The sequence below is a fragment of the Triticum dicoccoides genome, chromosome 2B, assembly GCF_002162155.2.
Source record: "Triticum dicoccoides isolate Atlit2015 ecotype Zavitan chromosome 2B, WEW_v2.0, whole genome shotgun sequence".
Taxonomy (NCBI): domain Eukaryota; kingdom Viridiplantae; phylum Streptophyta; class Magnoliopsida; order Poales; family Poaceae; genus Triticum; species Triticum dicoccoides.
This window is the reverse complement of record NC_041383.1, coordinates 748003161-748020653: the sequence shown is the minus strand read 5'-3', so window position 1 is coordinate 748020653 and position 17493 is coordinate 748003161. Positions and strand designations below refer to the sequence as shown.

Sequence of the window (17493 nt, the reverse complement as noted above, 5' to 3'; positions counted from 1 at the left end):
CTTCGACACAAGAGCCTGCAAATCTTCCAAGTCACATCCGAGGCTGTTGGATTTTAAACCATCAGTCCATCTCCCTTCAGCAGCCACCGCCCCCGTCATGTCGATCGTCATCTTCGTTGCTTGCCATCGGTGCATCCGACTCAGCCTAAGCTTGCCGCCATAGTTGCTGCCTCCGGCTCAGTCAGGATTCATCTTCGTTCGACACTGCAGCACCCCCAAACTTGATATAGCATGAATAACGACGAATAAGCAAAAAAAATGACTACAATTTTTTAGATAAACAGTCACCTGCCATATACTCCCTCTGTACCAAAATACTTATCGTTGGGGGGGAGTATCTATCAAAACGTGAAAGAATTTGATCACATGTTTTTTCCAAAAAATAAATAGAAACAAATTTCATCGGCAACTGCGGTTCGGACCCGGAGCCTCACCCAGGATGCGGTTTGCCACTTCGCCTCTTGAAGCAAATCTTGGTAGGTGGCCGCACTCACTCCCACCCCCGCTATAAATCAAAAGCGCCGCACACCCACCCACCGAATCACCAGCGTCACGACAGCTCCCCACAGAGCCCAGAGCCCACCCCACCCCACCCCCAAAACCCCAAACCCCACCATGGCGGCGCCGTCCCCGACCACCGCCGCCGCCACCCACCACCGCGCCCTCCTCCCGGCCCCGGCCCGCCGCGCGGCCCTCGCCCCGTCCTCCGCGCTCCGCCTCCCGGCCCGCGCCCGCGCCCGCGCCAACCGCGGCCGCATCTGCGTCTCCGCGCCCGCCGCCCTCGCCGCGTCGACCGCGTCCCCGCCCGCGACGGCCGCGGTGGCCGTCGAGGGCAAGCCCACGGTGCTCGTGGCCGAGAAGCTCGGCGCCGCGGGGCTCGCGCTGCTCCGGGAGTTCGCCAACGTCGACTGCTCCTACGGCCTCTCCCCCGAGGAGCTCCGCGCCAAGATCTCGCTCTGCGACGCGCTCATCGTGCGCTCGGGGACCAAGGTCGGCCGCGACGTCTTCGAGGCCTCGGGGGGCCGGCTCCGCGTCGTCGGCCGCGCGGGGGTCGGGATCGACAACGTCGATCTCGCCGCCGCCACCGAGCACGGCTGCCTCGTCGTCAACGCGCCCACCGCCAACACCGTCGCCGCCGCCGAGCACGGCATCGCGCTGCTCTGCGCCATGGCCCGGAACGTCGCCCAGGCCGACGCCTCGCTCAAGGCTGGTGAGTTTTTTACTCCGCGATCTGAATTCTGCGAGACTTTCTCTGTTCTATCGCGTTGAGGAAAAGCACCTACCACCTCTGTATCGTGCAGACGTGCGGTCATGTCTTGTCCCGTACACATATTGTTACTTATGATGTTAACTATTTCCTGGGATGCCGAATCTTGGGAGGATACTTTCCGGAGAAAACAATCATCATCGTTTATCCCTTCGATTCGGTGCTTGATCTGAAACGATACCTCAGGCTAGATGCAGCCTCTCTTGTAAACAATATATGACCAATGATTCACAAATAGAAGCAGCAACACTACGCACAGTGTTGTAGCAGTCATAGTGATCTTGTCGCCGCTTTTACTAATGCTTAGCTCAAGTTGGTATCTCGTATGAAATTGCTCGCTGATGTTTATCTAGCAACCTCGTTTGCTGACTTCACTCTTGTATAGGTAAATGGGCGCGAACCAAGTATGTTGGTGTGTCTCTTGTTGGCAAAACTCTTGCTATCCTTGGATTTGGAAAGGTCGGGTCAGAGGTCGCACGCCGTGCCAAGGGTCTAGGAATGCACGTGATTGCACACGATCCATATGCCTCTGCTGATCGTGCTCGCGCTATTGGAGTTGACCTAGTAAGCATGGAAGAGGCCATGACAACTGCTGACTTTATCTCGTTGCATATGCCCCTTACTCCTTCAACAAACAAGATGCTCAACGATGAAGCCTTCGCGAAGATGAAGAAGGGCGTTCGGATTATAAATGTTGCCCGTGGTGGTGTGATTGATGAAGATGCTCTAGTCAGGGCTCTTGATGCAGGAATTGTTGCACAGGTCTGTCCAGTTCTCTTCCCTTTGGTACTTCAAGCTTTACTGAATTCTGTGCAGTTGTTTTACCCAGTCGCGCTTATATATTTACATCTGTATGTTAGGCTGCTCTTGATGTGTTCACTAAAGAGCCTCCAGCAGCAGACAGCAAGTTAGTGCTGCATGAGAATGTTACTGTGACACCACATCTTGGTGCCAGCACAGTAGAAGCACAGGTATGGTGAATTAGCGCAGAGATGTTGTGATGACCTGCATTCAGGTTCTATTATCTAAACTGCCAAAATGCTGAAAACATCTCAAATTCCTTAGGAAGGAGTGGCTATTGAAATAGCTGAAGCTGTCACTGGAGCTCTGAAAGGGGAGCTTGCAGCTTCTGCGGTCAATGCACCAATGGTTCCTGCTGAGGTATTGCCTCTTGTTCTCTGTTGACTCCAAACTTATTCCTTCTGTGACATCTGGAATCTGTCTTTATATCGTTGTGTTTCATACAGGTGCTGTCAGAGCTTGCACCTTATGTCATGCTCGCTGAAAAGCTTGGGCGCCTAGCTGTCCAGCTAGTTGCTGGTGGTGGCGGTATCAAGTCTGTGAAGGTGACCTATGCATCTGCAAGGGCTCCCGATGATCTTGACACGAGACTTCTCCGTGCGATGATCACCAAGGGTGTGATCGAGCCAATCTCCGACATTTTCGTCAATCTGGTCAACGCTGACTTCACCGCGAAGCAGAGGGGCATCCGTGTCAGCGAGGAGAAAATCGTGATGGATGGCTCACCCGAGACACCTCTCGAGTACATTCAGGTTCAGATAGCCAATGTGGATTCCAAATTCCCGAGTGCGATATCTGACTCTGGATTGGTCACGGTGGAGGGGCGGGTGAAGGACGGCATCCCTCACCTTACCAAGGTCGGAGCGTTCGAGGTGGATGTGAGCATGGAGGGCAGCCTGATCCTGTGCAGGCAGGTGGACCAGCCCGGCATGATCGGGTCGGTCGGAAGCGTCCTGGGCGAGGAGAACGTCAACGTCAGCTTCATGAGCGTCGGGAGGATCGCTCCCCGCAAGACGGCTATCATGGCGATCGGTGTTGATGAGGAGCCCAGCAAGGCCACGCTGACCAAGATCGGGGAGATCCCCGCGATCGAGGAGTTTGTCTTCCTCAAGCTCTAGGCGCAATATGTATGTTTGGATTTGAAATTTTGATGTAGCTAGCTGGTTGGTTGATCAGGGGTCTAGATGTCAGATGGGTCGTCGTCGGTGCAATAAGTTTGTTCGTGGGGATTCTTGTGGTGGTGCTCGAGTTTGGTTTGGTGTTTTGGTTAATCCATCTTATGTTTCAGCATGATGCTATTGATTAATAAGGAGGTCGCTGTCAATTCTCTCTCTGCTTTACTTTGTGAACATGGGCGTGGTGGTAGTCTTGTATGCCTGTGCCGTTCTAGATCTGCTGTTTGCTAGGCCACATGAGGCACCGGAAGTCCAAAGTCAAATAGGATGTAGGGTCACCAACCACCGGTCTTGTGAATGTGCCCAAAGGTCATGCCCACCACTGCTCAGTTTATTGTACACGATGTAAGTGAAGAATTATTTACTTCCGTTTTATTTACTTTTTTGAGAATCGTCTGCTTTTCATATCTGACAGAGCCCAGTTCAGGTTACCACAAATTCATTCAGAAAAATGAGTCTAACATGTACACTTGTTTTGGAACGGAGGGGGTAGTACATTTTGCGAACACGCCTGAAGCCACAACAGGGACTGCATTTGACCCCTAGTTTCATGATTACATACCAGTCAAATCGAAAACAAAACTAAAGGCATGTTTCACCGTGCAATCAGATCATGGAGTGAAAAATCATTGACCCAAACACCCAACCGTTTGATGACCTCTAGCTAAAACATCCCATCTGATCTTCTATAAATTTCTTAAGAGATACATACCCAGGAGCTTGAAATTTACAAGCTTGCAGGCTTTCCGAACGAGTCCATACCATCTAGCCCAAGTGAATCGGCGTTGCGCAGGTACTTTATGTACAGCGACCGGGAGATGTTTAGGGCGTCTCCGGTGGCTGTGGTCGCGAAGACCTTCCTGTCGCTCTGCCAGTTGTTGGTGAGGCCAATCCACTCCCTCCTCCATTCTTCCAGCGCAAAAGGTTCGTTCTTCTTCAAGCTTGATATCAGGTGCTTGAAGTAGATGGCGGCCCTTGGCCCGTAGTAGTCCCGCAGCAGGCCGCTCCAGTACTTGTTTGCTGCAACAGAACTTGTTAAAAAGAATTAAAGAGAAAAGGGTAAGAAGGAGGTCAGGGTGGCATGTGTGATGCTGTCTCACCGTAATCACGCAACAGGCTTGCTTTTGTTTCGGTGTTGTCGAACCACATTGTAATCTGGGTTCTAGCATTCCATTCGTACTGCACCCGTTTGAAAGCAGTTGAATGTCAGCAATGAACAATATTACATGTAAGGTTTTTTTTAGCAACCTTCGGAATACTAAGATTCGTATATACAATAGCATTGCATGACAAGATCAAAGCTTAATACTTAGTGGCCTAGTACCCACAACGATCTACAACAGAATTGGTCTACCTAGCAGTTTTGACTCCTTTGGCCTTGGTTGCCATCAACTAATGAAGCAGGTAAGGATGAAACCGTCCAGTACTTAAAAAAAATATCAGAAGATAAAAGTTATTACCTGTATCTCTTGTTCTTTGCTTCGTGCAAGGCCCTTTGCACTTTCCAACCAGGGCCCAAGCAGAAATCCCTCATGAGAGGCTAGCAGCACGTCAAGATCCTTAACAAGGTTTAGAAAGCGCTCACACAGGGTGGTCACTTGGTTTATGTTGTTTGATTTGTAGCCTTGGATTATCTTTAGGAAGATTTGGTTCGCGTATTTGGCCAGAGCCTGACGAGTCAAATCCACGAGGTCATATCTGTTAAATTCATGAGATTGAATTAACTTATTTAACATCACCATTTGATGCTCCAAAGATGTATATGCACGACTCATCATCTATTGAAAAAAAACAACTTGGTTCCAAAATTTTCATCGCAGAATAACAATCAGATCGTGTTTACTATCAATTCAAATTAGTTTAGCTGAATAGAAAGCAACAAGGAACATATCAGAAATTCAGGTAAAAACAATTCTAGATGGGAATAAGAAACTAAACAACTGCTACACCATCAAAGGTTCTGAAATGCCAGAAGATAATAGTCGGACAAAGTTCTGGAGGTTTTTTAATTCAGCCGTTCAGAATAGTTAGCATGCACAAAGCCTGTTGAAGATAATACTTTTTTGAACTTGCCAATGACATAGCATTAGCACAAAGCCCATTGAAGTTAACACCTTTTTAGCTTGCAAATGGCATACTTATCTTGCGCCCTATAGGGACGAATTAAATCAAACAAGTCACTAAGAAGCTGAGCATATTGAAGGCTGATCAATGAAACAACAAAATGTGAAAATACTACCACCTGCAATATCATAATACTGAAACATTAACCAAAAGAGTAACAATTTTACGCCATAAATTAAGCAATATGAGCACCTGTGCTCTTACCTGAAGGTGCTACTGTCAGATACCTCATCTCCATATTCAAGGAAAAGCTCTAGGGCATGTATAACAGCAATGGTATCATACCATATATGTGGTTGATCATATGCATCATTGGATGCATCCTTCACGACAGAATTCTCTGATGACATTGTAGAATAATTTTTGCTAGTTCTCGTATACAATCCTGGTGTTTGAATAACAAAAGGCTCAACATCTGGGAACGCCACTATCACATCCCGGTTTTTGTCCTATTACAATAATAAATTCATGAGCAAGATAACAATAGAGAACACAACCAAACCATTAAAGAATCACAGAAGTAAATTGAGCAAAAGTTTAGAAATAGAAGCTAAGAACAGGTGTACAACACAGAAAAATGTAAACTCAGAAATGTACAGTTTTGTTACTTCACACTATTTCCTATTGCTAGGATATGCTTTTTTTAGGGATCTATTACTAGTTTATGCTTATCTAACGCTCGACGAAAATGGATACAAGGTATGATGATTACATATGGCAGATTTCATACCACAACTTACATTTTTACCATCTGTACAGTTATATAAAGTTTGGTGCAAAATTCGCCAAGCATCTTGCAATCCAACAACTGATTTCCCGTATCTTCTTGTTGGATATGTCTCAATCCATACCTGGAAACAGTGAAAGTCTGATGAAATCTAAGAATTGGTTGCGCTAATCAGCAAGCTCTAAGGGCCCAACATAAATGAAAGAAGTGCACAATAAGTAGCAGGCCACATTTGCTGCAAACTAAACACATCACATGCTAATCTGATGAACTAGTTAATTCTGAAGCATACATCAAACAGAAAATGTGTAAAAATATGGCTCAAAATCTTCATATATCTAAGAAACCAAATGATGTATTATATAGCAACTGCCATGTTACACAAGAACAATATATATTTATTGCATAAAGCTCGCTTTCAAAATGGTTTATGAAATTTCACCTGAAGATCCACTTGTCTGTGATGAAAACCCATTTCTGACATAAGGTCGTAAACAATAGGATTTTGCTCGATACCTTCCATAGACATGCCAACTCCAACCTATAACAGACGTCGTTGTTCGAAGAAAGAGATCAGCACATAGAATATTTGCAAGTTCAGTAGCAGCAACAACTGATTAAGCAAATGATGTATATACCATTGTGGAGTTTTCACTTAGTCGAGCATCAATAGGCCCAGAAGCAACAGCATCCAAGACACCATACATTTCAAAATCCGCAGCAAAATTATGAAGCATGCACCTGAAGAAAAGATAGCACCAATTCCTTTATGACAAAAGGAAACAATGACAAGGTATGTTTATTTAACTGAATAGATAGTGCGTTTATGGAGTGGAGAGATGACTTTCCAGATGTAGGGGACACCATAGAACTGATCAGAATTGATCCATACTGGTTTCACTTCAGCATACAGATCGAGAACAATCATTCGGCCAACTGGAACAGAATGCAGTAGTGCCTAACCAACACAGAATTTGATGTAAAAAAAGAGAAACCTCGTAGCATAAAAACTGCACACTGTAATTAGAAAACACGACAATTTGGTGATGAGTAGCAGTAGCCGCCTTTTCACAAGACTTCAGTAAAAAAACGCTAGAGTTAATGACTAGAAACACAGGGTCTGTGCTCTTATCAACACTTGTTGAGTATGCCAGTTGTGGAATTAAGTATATGTCACTGCAGGCACTGACTTCCTAATTAGCATAAGCTGAATAAGTGAATAGTATCAGAGAGGTAACCTTACAGATGACATCCATCCAAATTGCCCATTATTGGTATTATAATATGTTACTGGAACACTGAAGGCTTGTGTGGTAACAAATAAACAGGATCACCTCACATCATTGCAGTATTCATTTTAGATATATCACATCATAAATCCTAATTTTCAGAGGGACCGTTCCACTTGCACAAATCACAATGTAAATTATTTATGTCACTAAAAAAGTAAAAATACAGATCTCAAGAAAACTGTAATCTAACAAAAGGTTAGCAAAACTAACAGAACAGTACTTAACATATTATCAAAATATCAAACTTTCATGAGATTGCACCTTCATTTGTGGGGGTTCCCAGAAAGGATCGTAAGTAAACAACCAACCCTGTAAAGGATAATACATGTCAGTGAAAGTTTCATATCAAATATTCAAGTGTGTTTTCATGCAGCAAGAAAACATTGGTAACTGGAAAGAGAATTATGCAGCTGAAGAGGGATTAGAACGAAAAATTAAGCGCATCAACCAAGATATACATACCCTACAATCCTCACAATCACATTTTACATACCAATCTATCGCAAGTGTTAACAACATTTTAACACTTCAAAAGAACTCACTTGCATTAACCAAATAGCATCATCATCACCACTTTGCATTGCCCTGAATGTCGCAGCACCCAAGGAAGAAATATAGTTTGGATCACTCAATGGAGGGGTGTTCTCATCAAAAGTATCACTACATGTACAGAAGATATCACCAAATGAGACAATGAGTTCATCAAACGGGAACTCCTAATAGTTTGAATGATAGAAAGAAACATACCAGTTGTATACATGACTTGTCCTACCATATTCTGTGCAAAGAACATCAAAACTCATCATATGTTTTAGGGATTGAATATTTATTATGATAAAAAAAATCTGCAAAGCAGGAAAATCTAGTACCTAAATATAAGTTAGGCAGTCTTCTAAAAAAAAGCAAGCATATATCCATCCCGCAGTTGATTTTTTTCCTAAACTATATTGACCAGGTGTCCAGGTTCATCATATTTTAAACTAAGGAACTTTTATAGCATTCACCTCACCAAAACGAACTATTGCACCAATTGGCAACATGTCGTCACTGCCCAACAACACATTACAGGCATGATTACGGAGTGGACCTTTGTTATCCTTCTGTTTTGGATATGACATACAAAATAACACACAGAGGGCTAACTAATAGAGCAATTTACTCAGTAGTATTGACACTATTAGGGAATAACAGGTAAAGGAGCCAACACTAGGTCCTCTCTACTCTCATGATGAATTTCCAATCATGACACTAATTTTAGAACAGGCATTGACTTGGGTCTGCTATCAAGATACCATGCTTTACAAAAATGGAGTTCAGTTTTGAGTAAAACATCCTACCTCTGATTTGTTCTTCTATAAACAACTTCCCGATTTCTACATATAAGGGATCGGATGCATCAAGAAGATATGTGCAACACCACCGTGGGTTGCTGTCAACTGTGAACCTTAATATCACAGAAGAGAATGAAATAAGCGCATATAGCTTAAGTATAACCATAGTGAATATGAACAAGAAAGACCTGCAGAACATCTGATAAATTACTCTAATTTACATTAGTTGATCCGCAAAAAAGTTATTCACATTTGTTGAACTGTGTTGACAAATAATGTTGGTGCAAATAGCTGGCATACCTTAGGAATTTGGTGCCAGTTTCTTTTTCAACAATAAATTGATATACATACGAAAAAACACCCAATGTTAAATGAGCAAGCAAAAGAGCCGAAGTTTGTCGCGAATCTTAAGTGCAAATCGCTGCTGGCATCAAGAACTATAGTGTGTCGAATATCCAAGATTGATTCGGTCAACAGCCTACAGGCCAAAACACTCAGATGTGCAAGACATTCAGAGAACCGAATAGAAGGTATAAGGTACGTTGTGACAACATCAATGAAAGACAATGATGGTGGAGCACGTGAATATATAAAATTGCTGAGAATTCAGCAGTGTCCAGAACTGGACATGGCTCGATACGTTATATTTAAGTATTTCATCATGGCAATAATATGCTCAGCAAGTATTGTTTCGAATATCACTCTTACCAGTTTCCAAGGTGGGTGACTTTAGCTGAGGGAAATTTTAACTTCAGTGCAGCAGGGATGTTACCAGAAAAGGCTGGAAGAACTGCAAGGGAAGGGAGGTGGGTAGAGTAAAAAGGTGCAGAAAAACAAAACTCAGAAATAGTAGAACTGTACTACAACGTCACCTGGGGACATGCCAAATGCATACATCCTAGAAAGAATTTTCTTCTGAAGAGTTAATTGATCATCAAGCCAAGTCTGAGGAAGAGGCCCACCCCATCTGAGAACCATTTTACAATGTATTTATGAGTTCATTCAAGATAAAGCAACTTAGACATGATGTCGTCTAGATTCAGAAATCCATGCAACTACATATAACCGCTCCCAGTAACTACGACTACTCACCCTGAATACATAATCTCATGACATGCTTTTGAATTAAGAAAAAGAACTGCATACAAAAAGACAAGATTAAAAAGTAGTTAAGCATTTCTGACTACTAAAGAGGAGACCAATGTCTTATTGGAAGTTAAGATAGCAAAAATTCATAACTTGGCAACTTGATTGAGAAGACTTGGATCAGATTTAAGTTGAAGATGAAAAGAATTTGAAAACTAACAGCATATCTTGTTTATAATGCAAAAAAATATGCGATCAACTAAGAGTCCTGTAATTTGAAAAAAAATAGATGGGAGGCTCTAATTGTAAACCTGAAGCACCATATAGTAACTTACCCATGCATATTGGCCATCCGAGACCATGAAAGAAAGGCCGGCCCACCAAAGAAATCATCCAAATCAGATTTACTAATGTTGTACCTCTGCAAGTATGCAAGGGTGGGATGAAATTCAAATTACTAGCAGAATGATATAAAACTATAAGTTGAAACAATCACTAATGGACACAGGACATTATCGCCACATGGTGTTTTACGAAATTAGTCCGCGTTGTCTTAAACAACAGAGTACGGACATGCAGAACCAAGGTTACATCATTTACTCTACCCAGAATCCCAGATGATCCTCCGCACTTCACAATAGGACAACATTAAGCATCATGAATCCAATCTAAATCATCTGTGCTAACAGTGCAACATGGCATCCCACTTGGAAATATGATGAGGTACTTCCATGTTCGCTTATCTGAATTGCCTTGATGGTCTACCTCTTGATTAGTATTCATGCTAGCATTTGCTGTTCTACATCACCATTCAGCTTATATTTCTACCTGAGATTATGGGCTTTCTTTACAAAGATTTAATGATTAAGAACGTACGGAAAATGCACAGTTTAATTTATTCAGTATACAGCATGTTTCAAAAAATAAACTCGCACACACACAGACCTGAAAAACCTTCTGCCATATAGTCTCTTGCCCAGTGAAAGCTAGAGGCAAATTGATTCCTTGAAGAGCCATCCAATCAATCTCCTTCTCCCAGCGCTCCCAATCCCACCAAGCAAAAGAATCTTAAAAGCAAGAAAAATAATCTTTAAACACATCATTACCAATACAAAAGGATTAAACAATTTTATTTATTTTTTAAGTCAGAATGAGCTCTTGAGAGAAGGAATAGCATCACTATTAGTAACCAGAAATCATCCAATTGTATATAACAACAAAGAGGGGGAATAATACATGACATAAAACAAAACAAACTGAGCATATCTATCATGTCTTCATCAACGTAACGGGAAGTCATCATTAACAGGATACCACGTTATGGGGTTCAAAAAGTTGATCTACACAGCTTCACAACTATAATTCCGCAAGTGCTCTAATGCTTGAAATTGGAAAACATGCTCAGCAGATGGCAAACGAGAATATCAAAGTTATAAACAAAGTTCGGCTTACAACTGGATGTAACTGCATTCTGGTAGTAGCTCCAGTCAACAGGTCTTTGAATCAAAATGCCACCAGCAGGAACACGAGGTAGTGAGCCAGGATATGGAACAGATGATAATTGTGCACCACCAGTTTTAGCCCATGATATATGTGCCGCACAATAATTTTTTAAATACCAATGAAGACCAGCAGAAATTTCTACCCCAGTTGCTCCAAGTATCCTGGTCAAAATACAAGAACAAATGTGAATGACTTCTGTCCGATTTTACTACATAGAAAGTATAGGGATAAACTTATAATAAGTTAAAGGCCAAATCAAAATGCTGTATCATGTCTAAGTAACCCTTAAACTAATATAGCAGAAATGCAGAATGATATTTTAAACTGCACATTAGGCACTCAAATTAGCAAGTAGGACTGGTACATGATTCTAGCAGGACTTGCTCTGTCCCAAAGAATATATAAAAGCAAAGGTCACTATGGACACATATATAACATCCAAAAATAAAAATGGTGCTGATACCAAAGCATATGAAAATACTGGAAGGTTTTCAGTGCATGTCAGGGAGTAAACGTATGGCTCGTAGGGAACTAACAAAATGGGGTGTGAAATTCATTGTTTGCGGAATAGGAGACATATTTAGATCAGTCATCAGTGGGCCACCTAACATGTAATTTTGGCAAGATGCAGCATATAAATAACGCCGACACATGTGTAATATCCTTTGCATAAAAAGAGACAGTAACATGAGGCTAAAAAGGTTAACATTCTACAGCTGCAAAAGATTTTTCACCAAGGGCACAATGAATGGTAGAACAAAAGCAAGAAGCATACAGTATCTCGGGAGTTCCTTCTCCATCAAACGATGGATGGTTGTTGATGATGAAACACGCCTTTCCGCCACATTGCGCCTGTAATTTCAGTGGAAGGGATTGTGAATCCTTGTTGACAGATACTAGAGAGTCAAACAAATACACCTACTATGAACCTAGCTAAAAATCCACTCGGTCGACGCTAAAAGGATACACGGTCGAAATCAGTTTTAAGTTTTAACAGGTGGAAATCACCAAATCTGTGGCTTCAGTTTTAACAGGTGGAAATCACCAAATACCAGGTGCAGAATCCACCAGCCTACGATGGATTTAGGCATTACGTTTCTCAGATGTTTGCCAAAATCCATCAGTCCATGACCTCAGTCGCCAGATGTTTACACATCCTGTGCTAAAAAAACCAGCCGCCCACTCGAATCAAACACTCTATAATCAAACGGCGCACTTCGCCAATTGGCTTCTCAACCTAGCGAATTGCTCACTGCATTCAGTCGTCGGCTACGCTGCTGATGCGACGCCACTTCCAGCAACCGCTGAAACCTAAAATCCCGTCGGAACGAAGCACCCGTACCGTGGAGATGACCCGGAACTCGAAGCTGGCGGGGTGGGAGGGGAGGAGGCGCGCGAGGAGCCCGCGCGCGGCGTCCGCCTGCTCGGCGGCAGGCCGGCGCTCCCGCTGGTGGAGCTCGCGGAGGCGGTCGAGCTGCGCGAACCGCGGGCCCGAGCAGCCGACCCCCGACGCGGCGCACGCGATCAATAGCGCGAGCAGGAGGGGGAGCCGGGGAGCGGGAGGGGGCGGCGGCATCGCGGCGGCGGTGGCGGGGAGGGAAGGGGAAGGGGGAGGACGCGAGGTGGGCAGGTGGGAGTGGCGAGTGGGGCTCTGGGGACGGCATCACGAGGGAGGGGGGAGAGGGGCTTAAAATGGAGGGCGAAAGCGAAACGGCGGCAGGTTCCGGCGACGGGGGGCGGTCGCGGGCGGCAATGGTGAGGTGGCGAGCGAAGACGACAAGAGCGGCAGGCCGCGCTCGGATGACGACGGACGGACGGGCGGGCCCATGACGTCAGTCACGGTGTTTTTAAATTGTTTTGGGCTGCCTTTTCAGTTTAATTTTGGGGGTTTCATGATGTCACAGTAGAACACCAATTTTTATGGGAAAAAGAATAACCTAGCAGATGTCTCTGCAGAGAGATGTCTGTTGACCCATCTAGCAGATGATCTTTCTGTCCAGAAAATTTTCAGTTGCTTCACATTGCAAGGGTGCTGTTGAGGCGATAAAAAAAAAGGAGCGGAGCTGATTTCGGTTCCATCGTTCAATAGATAAAGGATAGGGCTAGTCTTTTTAATTCTTGTTTTTTAAGTCATGAATTCAGAATCTCGAATGTTGGGGCTCATAATCTGTTAGGGTTCGGCCGCCATGTTTGGTTAGGGCAACCTAGCAATCTTGATTTCGTCTTCTGTAAACATTTGTGACGATGTAATAAAGTTTTGTGAGACTGTCCAAAAAAAAATTCTAAACTTGTCCTGTAGCTCATTTTATAACAGTTTTTTAATTTGCTTTGGTTCACCTTCCTAAACCTTGAAAATGGTTTGCTTCACCCTTTTTTGTTCTCATTAAACTGGTTTAGCCTGTTGACATTTTTTGGTCCTAGCCAACAGTATATCACAAAATTTATCATCCTTTTGTCGTGTCATCATTTTCTCACTCACAGCTAAAACAAAAACATGATGTTTTTTTTCTCTCAAACCGTATCTCAATTTTAGCTATAGTTTAACCCGACTCGTTAATGAATTTTTCTGATCTATATATTATTTGAACAATAGTATAGTTTGCTTGAACAACTAATTTGAACTCGAAACTAAAGCAAGTTTCACTTAATCGGCATGTCAATCTTATCCAAAATTTAACCATATTGGCAAATAATTTACAAATCTTTTAAGAAGGGTTGTGCTTCTTGCGGCTTGAATTTCAAGTTCAAAATATACGTTCAAAACTCAACATGGAAAAATTTGAGCAAATTCCAGTCGATCAAGCTGCAAATTCTCAACTAAAATTTACATGTGTTTTTAGAGGTACCTATTGCCCGACAAAGACATAACTGAGATAAACTAAACCATTTCAAAGTTTGTGGTTGCAAAGTGAACCCTTTAACAAGTTTGAGGGAAGTTCTCTAATGTTCACGACCTTGCACTGTAAAATTGGTCTCAACACATTTGTAGCACGGTTCCATTATAAAAGAACAAGACCGATTACTTTTGTCTCGACTAAAGAATATGCTATTCCGCCATCAAAATTACCACTGGCTATCTTTAGTTTTCAATTTGTTTTTTTTTTCTTCTATCTTCAGTTTTCAATTTATGCGCGAACGACCTAAGAGCCATTGTTTTTTTTTTCTTCGTTCTTCTTCTGCAAGATGCTTTCTATTGCAAAAACAATCTAACCTTTCATGTTGCAAAAACAATTCTGCAATATGAGCTATGTGGCCACAACACAATCTTTGTTGAAAAAGAAATCTATAGATGTTTCCGCTGTTAAAAAAAAATCTGCAATATAGTCCTTGTTGTAATAGTTAGGATGCCCGTTTGACAAAAAAAATGAAATAAAGATAGAAGCAAGCAATGAAAATTTTAATTAAAATAACTGTAGTTTCAGACCACAGCGACGAGCTGAGCCAGATGGTAGACGCCTCCGGTTCAAAATGCATTGGTCACATGTTCGCATTAAGCTTCAGAGTAACTTTGACCTTTCACCGCTATAGGATGGCAAAGAGACTCAGAAGCTTAATGACAAACAAGTGGCAAACAAATCTTGATAGAGGCTGCACTCGATCTCATTTAGCCAAACCTGCGTGGGAGCGGGCCGCGGCCCCTCCTCTTGTAGCATTCTCCGCGGACTCCTCCGCCCTCGCTAGGCGAGGTGGTACTAAACAATCTGATGTCGCTGACGCGCGCGGCAAAGCCAAGAGACGGACGTGCTTGCGTAACGGGCCTGCTGCTTGACCAGGCCGAGCTCAGCTCCGCAAATCTCTGCAGGCCGGGACGCTGCCTATTTCCTTTCTTCGTTTTTTGTTTTTTCTTTTATTCAATAATTTGGGATATAAAAAAAGTTCCTAATTTTCATAAAACTATCACGATTTCAAAAAATAATATTCATGATTACGGAAAAATGCTCTGGAATTCCAAAGCTGTTCACGAATTTGTAAAAAAATGTTCACAAACTTTAAAAACATTCATGATTCAAAAAAAATGTTCGCCAATTTGAAAAATGTTCACGAATTTGGAAAAAATGTTCACGATTGAAAAAATCTTCACTAATCCGAAAAATGTCCACGAATTTGAAAAAACTGTTCATGATTCAAAAAAAATGTTTGCTAATTCTAAAAATGTTCACGAAATGAAAAAAGTTCATGATTTTGAAAAAAGTCTTTAGTTTAAAAATGTGAAGTAATATTAAGTAGTATAACGCGGAGTCGACGACCCGGCAGCGGAGGCGGGAAACTAGCGCGCGGGGAATAGCGGCAGCTCGCGCGGTAGATTTGGCGTGCCGCTTCACGCGCGCCTATAAAATGCGGCGCTCGCCACGCGCTCCACCACATTGCCACGCGCCCATCCCCTCACTACCTCGCCGCTTCCATCGCTTTCTCGCCGCTTCTAGCGCCCCGCCACCATGCCGCCGCGCCGCCGGGGATCTTCAGGTTACCGCGTCGTCCGGGAGTGCCCCAAAGGTTGGTACTCCGCCGAGATCCGGTTCGGCGACGTTCGGCTCGGCCTCGGCACGTTCCGTAGCGCGTACGACGCGGCGGCGTGGCGCCTAGAGAGGCCTCCGTCGCAGATGAACTTTTGGGGCGTCTACACGCGCGAACATGCACATGCCGTCGCCTCTCCGCCTCGTCTGATCACGGACCAGGACCGTGTGGACCACCTTCGACTGCAGCGCCGCCTCCTCGTCGCCGAGGAGGACGAGCGAGCCATGGCGGAGTGGCGCCGACGCCACCCGGAGGACATCGCCAACGAGCGCGCCTACTGGACGGAGAGGACGACAAGGCGCCGCGCGGAGCGGGTGGACCCGGCATCGGCGGAAGGCACTGGCGATATCGCAGTGCGATATCGTTGAAGCAGGTGGGAGGTTGTGTTGGGGAACATAGTAATTTCAAAAAAAAATCTACGTACACGCAAGATCATGGTGATGGCATAGCAACGAGAGGAGAGAATGTTGTCCACGTACCCTCGTAGACCGTAAGCGGAAGCGTTATGACAACGCGGTTGATGTAGTCGTACGTCTTCACGATCCGACCGATCCAAGTACCGAACGTACGGCACCTCCGAGTTCAGCACACGTTCAGCTCGATGACGATCCCCGGGCTCCGATCCAGCAAAACTTCGGGGATGAGTTCCGTCAGCACGATGGCGTGGTGACGATGATGATGTTCTACCGGCGCAGTGCTTCGCCTAAACTCTGCGACGATATGACCGAGGTGGAATATGGTGGAGGGGGGCACCGCACACGGCTAAGGAACGATCCATAGATCAACTTGTGTGTCATGGGGTGCCCCCTGCCCCCGTATATAAAGGAGCAAGGGGAGAAGGCGGCCGGCCAGGGAGAGGCGCGCCAAGGGGAGTCCTACTCCCACCGGGAGTAGGACTCCCTCCTTCCTTGTTGGAGTAGGAGAAGGGGGAAAGAGGGGGAGAGGAGGAAGGAAAGAGGGGCTGCACCCCTTGTCCAATTCGGACCAGAGGGGTGCTGCGCGCCTCCTTCCTTTCGGCCTCTCTCCTCAATTCCCGTATGGCCCAATAAGGCCCATATACTCCCCGGCGAATTCCCGTAACTCTCCGGTACTCCGAAAAATACCCGAATCACTCGGAACCTTTCCGAACTCCGAATATAGTCGTCCAATATATCGATCTTTACGTCTCGACCATTTCGAGACTCCTCGTCATGTCCCCGATCTCATCCGGGACTCCGAACTCCTTCGGTACATCAAAACTCATAAACTCATAATATAATTGTCATCGAAACCTTAAGCGTGCGGACCCTACGGGTTCGAGAACTATGTAGACATAACCTAGAACTATTCTTGGTCAATAACCAATAGCGGAACCTGGATGTCCATATTGGCTCCTACATATTCTACGAAGATCTTTATCGGTCAAACCGCATAACAACATACTTTGTTCCCTTTGTCATCGGTATGTTACTTGCCCGAGATTTGATCGTCGGTATCCAATACCTAGTTCAATCTCGTTACCGGCAAGTCTTTTTACTCGTTACGTAATGCGTCATCCCGTAACCAACTCATTGGTCACATTGCTTGTAAGGCTTATAGTGATGTGCATTACCGAGAGGGCCCAGAGATACCTCTCCGACAATCGGAGTGACAAAACCTAATCTCGAAATACGCCAACTCAACATGTACCTTC

The 17493-nt window shown here is 44.3% G+C and overlaps 2 protein-coding genes across 2 annotated transcripts; one reads left to right on the top strand and one right to left on the bottom strand.

Annotated features, from left to right (window-relative positions):
- Positions 1-615: 615 nt before the first annotated feature.
- On the top strand, positions 616-3401 carry LOC119366048 (D-3-phosphoglycerate dehydrogenase 1, chloroplastic-like). The gene is made up of 5 exons (XM_037631708.1): positions 616-1210; positions 1653-2029; positions 2128-2238; positions 2333-2428; positions 2515-3401. The coding sequence occupies exons 1-5, from the start codon at positions 616-618 to the stop codon at positions 3184-3186; spliced, it is 1851 nt and encodes a 616-aa protein (XP_037487605.1). The 3' UTR covers positions 3187-3401.
- Positions 3402-3665: 264 nt separating this feature from the next.
- LOC119366047 (alpha-N-acetylglucosaminidase-like) lies at positions 3666-13030 on the bottom strand. Its single transcript, XM_037631707.1, has 19 exons — positions 12649-13030; positions 12082-12158; positions 11256-11467; positions 10749-10870; positions 10139-10224; positions 9590-9684; positions 9426-9507; positions 8724-8830; positions 8134-8164; positions 7929-8046; positions 7648-7695; positions 6943-7052; positions 6733-6835; positions 6537-6635; positions 6108-6218; positions 5572-5816; positions 4704-4941; positions 4344-4422; positions 3666-4263 (listed from the first exon to the last, which is right to left on the bottom strand). Exons 1-19 carry the CDS (start codon positions 12880-12882, stop codon positions 3971-3973), a joined length of 2490 nt encoding a protein of 829 aa, XP_037487604.1. The 5' UTR covers positions 12883-13030; the 3' UTR covers positions 3666-3970.
- Positions 13031-17493: the final 4463 nt, after the last annotated feature.

Coding starts and splice junctions, on each gene's coding strand:
- LOC119366048 (XM_037631708.1), top strand. CDS start 616: ATGGCGGCGCCGTCCCCGACCACCGCCGCCGCCACCCACCACCGCGCC. Junction 1,211..1,652: donor CGACGCCTCGCTCAAGGCTG/GTGAGTTTTTTA, acceptor ACTCTTGTATAG/GTAAATGGGCGCGAACCAAG. Junction 2,239..2,332: donor CCAGCACAGTAGAAGCACAG/GTATGGTGAATT, acceptor CAAATTCCTTAG/GAAGGAGTGGCTATTGAAAT.
- LOC119366047 (XM_037631707.1), bottom strand. CDS start 12,882: ATGCCGCCGCCCCCTCCCGCTCCCCGGCTCCCCCTCCTGCTCGCGCTA. Junction 10,871..11,255: donor GAATGCAGTTACATCCAGTT/GTAAGCCGAACT, acceptor CTTGCTTTTAAG/ATTCTTTTGCTTGGTGGGAT. Junction 4,423..4,703: donor GCAAAGAACAAGAGATACAG/GTAATAACTTTT, acceptor AAACGGGTGCAG/TACGAATGGAATGCTAGAAC.